The following is a 7,391-nucleotide window of genomic DNA, read 5'->3' as shown; positions in this document are numbered from 1 at the left end:
GCCGGTGCTCGGAGCACTCCACCCTCCCGAGCCCCCTCCGCGGGGCTGCTCCCGGCGGCAGCCAGCCTAGCACACCGCCATGGTGCTCCCCGGCACCGCACGGCCCGGCCCGGCCCCTACCAACCCCGACGGCGTAGACCCGCCGAGGCGGCTGCGGGCGGCGTGCCCCCCCTCCCCTCCCCTCCCCTTCCAAGCGGAGCGGGACGCGAGGGCGCCGGGCAAGGCGAACCGCACTCCGCTGCCGAACGGCCCTGCCCGTGGAGACAGGGCCCACCCAGGCGCCCCGCCCGGGCCCGCGCCCTCCACCGCCCCGCCGAGGCGGGGTCGCACCTTCCCGGGCGGCGCGTCCCGATGGCTCCGGTGAGCGCCCCGCCCGCAAATCACAGCTCCCCACTCCGACAACCGCCACCACCCCCGCCCCGCCGCGCTTGCCACGTCCCTGCTGGGCGGGGCCGATGGGCGGGCGGCGCCAGGTGTGCGCTACCTGCACCACGTGGGGCGGGGGCGGGCAGGTAGCACCGCGGCCCCGCGCGGAAAAGCCCGCGGCCATTGCGCGCTGCCCAGGGGCGCAGCCGGCGTGGGAGCGGCCGCTGCCCGCCCCGGGAAAAAGAGGGGTGGGAGAGGGGGTTCAGCCGTGCGCCTTCGCCCGCGCCGGGTGCCCTGGGGAGCCAGGCTGCAGGTGGGGCTCTGCCGCTTGGGTCTCGCGTGGGAGCGCCTCGGGCAGGGAAAGTTTCTGGCCTCTTTTTTTTTCCCCTCCCCCTCTTTCTTTCCCCCCCTTTTTTTTTTCTTTCTGTTTGGTTTTTGTTCCCCCCGCCCCTTTTTATCCTTTCTGCTGTCCCGGTGGCACCATGACGGCGTCTCCCGACTACCTGGTGATCCTCTTTGTGACCACGGCGGGCACCAACGGGGCAAGGCTGGGCTCGGATGAGCGAGAGCTGCTTCAGCTCTTGTGGAAAGTGGTCGACCTGAGGAGTAAGGAGGTATTTTTTTCCCCCCGAACGGGGAGCACCCCTGCCTGCTGCTCCCCTTGGCCCCTGCCCTGCTGGCTACCGGCGGGGCGGCCTCAGCGCTGGGCTGGTGGTGGGTGCCCGAAGCTGGAGCAGGCTCTGGTGGAGGGCAGGGGCTGGTGCTGCAGGTGGGGACCCCTAGCCCGGGGAGCTGACTCGCCCCTCCTCTGCTTTCTCTGGAGCTGGGGCACCCGCACGACGTGCTGGTCCGGCCTGACCACCCGGAGCTGACGGCTGAGTGCCAGGAGATCACCCATGTGGATGTGGAGAGCCTGGCACTGGCTCCACCGCTGGAGCAGGCGTTGAGACAGGTGATAGCCCATAACTGGCTGCTGGGTGCTGGTCTCCCTTGGGGACTCCCCGCTGGGGTAGAGACAGTGTTAACCTCTATTTATCTCCTCCACCACCACCATTGGGGTAGTGGAGCCTGGCACAGGGGCACCACAGACATGTGTGGGCCAGGCAGCCTGGTCTGTGGTGGGCTTTGTGGGGATTTCTCCCTTGCCTTTTGCTTATTCACCTTGGGAAGGGACTGAACCCCAAGAGAAGACAGTCAGGGTCAGGCATTCCCCTACCCTGGTCTCCTGCTATGCCGGACCCTGAGTCTCAGATGAAGGGGAGCCGTGATCAGTGTTGAAAGACGCCAAGTTTCGGTGACCTCTGAAAAGGCTGGGTGATGGCAGGCCCTGTTAAGCCTTGTGGTGGCTCATCAGTCCTGGGAAGGAGACAGTACTGAAGCCTCTAGATAAACAGGGAGGTGTGCGTGATTCTCATTGAGGGTAGGGCTGAAAGCCCGTCTCCTTTCCAACATGCTTGAGTGCCCTGTCTGGAAGGCTGTTCTGCCCCAGCACTCCCTCGGCTCTCTGCAACCGGCTTTATGTCTCCTTACGGTGCTCTTGCAAATGCTCCTGGAAAAGGATATCTTTTTCTGTGTTGTGGACTATGTGGCCACATCTCATTCCAAGGAGGGGAAAAAGAGCAATTTCCTTGTAAAGATAATGATCATGGAAGTTATCATGTGCTTAGCTAATAAGAAACGATCTACAGAAGTGAAGGACTAGGCTGTGTAAAGAGGAACTCCAAATCCATGTTCCTGCTGCCCAGGAATAACATGTTACCAACTGATGATACTGCCTCACGCAGCCACCCTGGTCTCTCTTACATGTATGCCTTTTGTTGTTCCTGCTTTCAGTTTAATCAGTCTGTGAGCAACGAGCTGAACATTGGTGTAGGTACTTCCTTCTGTTTCTGTACTGATGGACAGCTGCACATTAGGCAGGTTCTGCACCCTGAAGCTTCCAAAAAGGTATGTAATTGTAGTTTAAGTTTGATTCTTGGTGTGCTTTATGTGATTTCTTGCAAAACTGATCAACTTCTCTTTAGCATGAGAGTGCCTCTGCACAACCATAGCACAAAGATCACTTATGTTATAATATGCTTACCAGACTAGAGAGCCTGTCCCTGTGGAAGGCATAGACAATGCCCTGTGCTTATGTAGCACTGAGATGCCTTTTTAAGTTGAATCAGAAAAAAGATTTTCTTAAGTGTTTGAGATGGGAGCAATGCATTGACAGAGTACTCCTAGCTCCTGCAGCTGTAAGGAGCTACAATGTGTTAACAAGTGGGAATTTGAAAGTGTTGCCTTAATCATAAACTGTCTTTTAAATTTTTACATTCACCTTTAGCTTCAGCAATTTTCAATCTTTATGTATTCAATTGACAGTCCAAGGGCAGTTCTCATATTTGTAAGGAGCTGAACAGTAGTTTAAGGCAGGCTATGGATGATGACTAGTCCCATAGTCTAGAGTTTTCTATAACTTCAGAGTTGCCAAATCGCTAACAGTGTTATGAGGTCCTACCTACTTTTCATTAGTGATAGGGTTGCAGCAATATGCCGAGTCTCTAGTCCTGAAATAACTGCTTCAATATTAATAACATAGCATTTTGTGGTTTGCTATGAGCATGCATTGCTCTGAGCTGTTCTGCTCCTCTCCTTGCAACTGATATCTGTGCCCATCCATTTGCCACTGCATCTTTGAAGGGGCACTGCTGCAAGTCTGTGCTGTTAGAAAAACTGGTATCGGATGAGTTGGGTTTTAATACTTGTTGGTGCTCTAAGTATTTATACTTATTTAGAATTATTTAGAAGAGAAACAGTGAGCATGATTTATAGAGAAGGGACAGTCCTTGTACGTGTAACTTCTCTTCAGGTATAATGTGAGGAAAATGTGGAAACAGGTTTTTAAGGAACTTTCTTTTCACTTGTATTGGATATGTGTTTTATACAGTTAATCTTTCTATGCAGTTAAGTTATGTAGATAAAAGAAGGGGCAAATCATATGATTATTTAAGTTTGTTTGGTGTCAGGGATGGGCATCCTTTTTCTATATCATCACACGGTCACTGATAGGAATCAAATCTTTGTCAAAATCTCCTGTTGCTGTTTTGTTAAGAATTACTCATTTGAAATTTGCTCTGTGCTGCCTATAGAATAAGTAAACCAGATGGTTATGAGACTTGTAATAGTTCTTTGGTGAATACCCTAATCCTGAGGTTGGGGTGGGGGTTGACTAAAATCCAGATAGGCAGAAATCACTAGGTTCCTGGGAATATATTTAATTCTTTTAAGATGCCTAGTCTGAACCAATCTAGCAGCTCACAGTATTCAGAGAATGAATTGGCATCAGCTGTTCCAACTGAATGTCAGTGAAGTACAGAACTCGATCTCTCATCAAGGAAGAAAAATAGCTGTGCTAAAACTAGAGCAGGAAATCTTGGCAAGCACACCTGCATTTTCATAAGTTTGTCTTTTAAAGAGTATCGTTTACCTAATGCACCTGTCCATATGCTAAGATAAGCTCTAGTGTTCTCAAAGCAGAACTTGTTTTAGAGCTTAAACTTCTTTCTTTGGGCTCCCTAAATGTGCTTCCACATATCCTGTCATTCTGTTATAAAACCAAGATGCTAACTAGTTGTGAAATCACAGAAAGCCCTTACTTTTGGTCTAGAGAGGCATTGCGGGCAACTAACAGCCAAGTGGAATACGAAGTATTGCGTCTGTGGAGAAGATCTGGGGTGAAGAGCTAACTGAAGGAATAGGGGTTTGTGTTGGTTTGAGCTTCCCCCCAGGTCTCCTCCATGCCTTCTCCTTCCCACCCCCCAAAAAATTAAAAGCACGTGGTAAATGTAATGGTGGGGGAAAGGGGTTTTATTGACTTACAGTGGGCTACATAACTTGCTCCTGGCTTCATATGCTGCAATTAAAGCAGTTACCACACACAGACTGACAATAGCTGCACTATATCAAACCCTTATCTACACACAGTTTTTTGTTTTGATGGTGTTTTTTGTGTTTGTTTTCTATTTTTTTTTTAAGGGAATAAATGTTTGAAGTATGAATATTCTCTGAAAACTCAGCCTTGTGTATAAACCAAAACATCTTCTGCTAGTCTTGCAAAATTTGCTTGGCTCTGTAAACTGAACTGAGTGCCCTCTGCCTTTTTATAGTTAAAACTGGAATCAAGAATTGATGATATATGTTGCAACAGCAAGCGTTTGCTCTCCTACATATATATTGGATTTGAGGCACTAGTAATAACAGCAAATGTTTCTCTGGCAGTGAAAAAGCACATATCTCTCTTTAAACCACGTGGGGAGGAAGCTGCTTAAGCAAAAAAAGCTTATAAACATACTTATGTGGCTAAGAAAAGCTATGTGAGTTTCTCTGCAGCAAAGGCTGTTTGTGTTCCCTATCCATTATAAGGAAATTGTTAGAAAGTTTGGTATCTAAAGACAAAGGTTAAATTCACCCTAGCTGACAGTAACTTTGTCCTTTTACAGAATGTCTTGCTGCCTGAATGCTTCTACTCCTTTTTTGACTTGCGGAAAGAGTTCAAGAAGTGTTGCCCTGGCTCACCTGACCTTAGCAAACTTGATGTTGCAGCCATGACGGAATGTATCCTTTTAACAGTGATGGTGTCTACTGCCGTTACAGCTTTGGCTGAGTTTTAGGAGAGAGATGCGTGAGTAATGCTTGCAACATGTGCTTAGGGGTGGTATAACTTTAATGAGTGACTCGGAGCTTTCTCACAAAGATAAAGATAAAAACATATGAGGATGCATGCTCCCATGGGGAAAATCCTGTATTTCTTCTTGATTTCTGTACATTTTCTTTACTATCTTTATAGCTTTGTCCCTTTAAACTTCACAAGTTAGTGTAACTGGCACATTTGTTCAAACTGCTGATATGAATCCTAATACTAAAGTTGTGAGGTTGCTCATTGCATAAGTTAGATTTATATTTTATTTTTAGGTAAGAGTAAATGTTGGGAAACTATTTTAATTTTTAGGAGGGGGAATGGTTATTCTTCATGTGAACTTGTAGTGAATCTTTGATTCAGGAGCAAACTGAAGGCAGGGATGCTGTTGCCACATGTGGTATTCAGCCTCATGGAAGCTGTGCATGTCACACCTCACAAGGTGAGGCTGGGCTGGCAATGAGATGCAGTCAGTAACAAATTTCCATCTTCGGTGACAGGGATGTCTAAAACTACTTTCTGAATAGTCTTAAGTGATCTGTAATCTAGTCCTGTCTGTCTCTTTACTTGTCGTAGCTGAGTTTTGTTTGTATGCCATGCATAATTACCAGAGCCAAAACTGGGGCTGTGAACAGTTTGGCTGTGCCTTCCTCCTTGGAAGTCTCTTGCTGCAGGCTCCAGCCCTTGTCTCAAACATACTCTCAGACATAGAAAACACTTGACTTCCCTACTAACCTATTGAAGCAGTGACCATAAAAGCTAGCTAGCAAGGAGGGATAAAGGAACTTGAGAGTATTTTTAAAAAATTTTTGTTGTTTTTAATAACTTTTTTCCTCTGATTAGCTTATTGTGTCCATAGAGTGGTTGCCATTAAGAGCTGGTATTTTTCAGACTCAGAAGTCTGTGGCTTCTGAATTCTTTTGACCTTTCACTGCAGGACCTGGGCTTTGTACTTGTGTCAGGGAGCATAAAACATCTATGTATGTGTGGATTTTTTTTTTCTGTGTTTTAACCATAAGGTTGAATATTGGAGACTGCCTGCTCTGCTTTGCCATCTGCAAATCAAGATTAATCTCCCCTAGTGAAGGGGCAGAAATCACTTCTCCCCCTACTCTGAGGCAAAGTGGTACACTTAGTGTAGGAGTGTGAATTTTTTTGTAGAAAAGCAAAAGAAATGCTTGTGTTGCATAGCCCAGAAGCTGGATGATGGAGAGACTTCTTAAAATTATCATCAAAAACTTAATACACTGTTTAGGGATGCTTTGACATGTGCTGGAGAAGCTAATTAAAGACAATGAGCTACTCGGCTCTTTTGGAGAGATGCCTTTGCTTTCTCCTCATGTGAATGTCTGGTATATGTCTTGCCACCGTGGAAATAGTTGTACGACTGTAGCAGCTGGGACGTCGCTGGTCAGCTAAGGCACAGCGACGGACGGTGCACACCCTGCCTGCTGGGAGAGGGGAGCAGACCACCCTGCGTTACCCGACTGTCAGGAAGCCCCTAAAGAGTCAGAGGGTGGTTTTGGCAGTTGCCAATAGTATTTCGTCCAAGTCCCTAGAAGTTCAGTCAGTCTTTCCAAATGCTCTCAGCTTGTGTCTGAATTCTGGATGCAGTATGCTTTTTAAGGTATATAAATCTAAATAACTTTGTTCTGGTTCTATATTAATCTTTGTGGTTTGTCTTGTTTTGTAACGGATGATGCTTTTATTTGTAAACTTGCTGTGTTTATGCACTGTGGCTGAAAATGTCTCTGCCCTATATTGTTTGAGAGTGTTGGGGACAGAGGGTGCAGAGACCAAAAAGGTAAAATAACTTTTGTTTTCCTTTTATTGACAAATATAACTTTCTCCTCACTGTGCTGAAATGTACCAACTTAATCTCCTCTGTGTCAGAAGCTGTATAAGTTAATTGCACTTGAAGAGTCTGGATATGCATGTAGTGTTTGGGATAAAAAAAAAAAGTTGAAGCAGGTGTTAAGTCTAAAGACTAGTTCAAATAGTTCTTGTGCAGATTTTTTTTTTCCTTCATGTAAGCAGGACAGCTACTTTCCCCCAGAGACAGTTACATAGCAAAGAAAAGAAAATTTCTAAATAAAAAGTAACTTGGATTTGATGTGGATATGCTGAGGCAGGGGACACAAAAACAAATTAAAAACAAATGGAGTAGATTGAAATGAAGTTGCAGATTAGTGCTCAGAATCTGACCAATGTCTTGTTACTCTTGTAGAAAGTGCAGATCTTCGACCCCATAGCTAAGGGGGCTGCGTGAGGAGAATCTTCCATGATTTGTGCCACACAAAATATACTGGGCCAGGTTTGTTAGCATTTGGTGGAGATAGAAGATTTT

At 46.7% G+C, this 7,391-nt stretch overlaps 1 protein-coding gene across 2 annotated transcripts in view; it reads left to right on the top strand.

Annotated features, from left to right (window-relative positions):
- ESRP1 (epithelial splicing regulatory protein 1) overlaps positions 1-7,391 on the top strand; it is a gene marked incomplete at its 3' end in the record, with an annotated part of 34,234 nt that continues 26,843 nt past the window's right edge. For both annotated transcript variants that reach the window (XM_082014825.1, XM_082014826.1), the window contains exons 1-4: positions 1-980; positions 1,190-1,318; positions 2,200-2,313; positions 4,848-4,962. In XM_082014825.1, the coding sequence (XP_081870951.1) occupies positions 456-980; positions 1,190-1,318; positions 2,200-2,313; positions 4,848-4,962 (883 nt within the window). In that variant the 5' untranslated portion in view covers positions 1-455. The remainder of the gene's footprint in view (positions 981-1,189; positions 1,319-2,199; positions 2,314-4,847; positions 4,963-7,391) is intronic.

Source organism: Phaethon aethereus (assembly GCF_964289735.1).
Source record: "Phaethon aethereus genome assembly, chromosome: 2".
Lineage (NCBI taxonomy): Eukaryota > Metazoa > Chordata > Aves > Phaethontiformes > Phaethontidae > Phaethon > Phaethon aethereus.
This window is presented reverse-complemented; position numbering and strand designations above follow the sequence as displayed.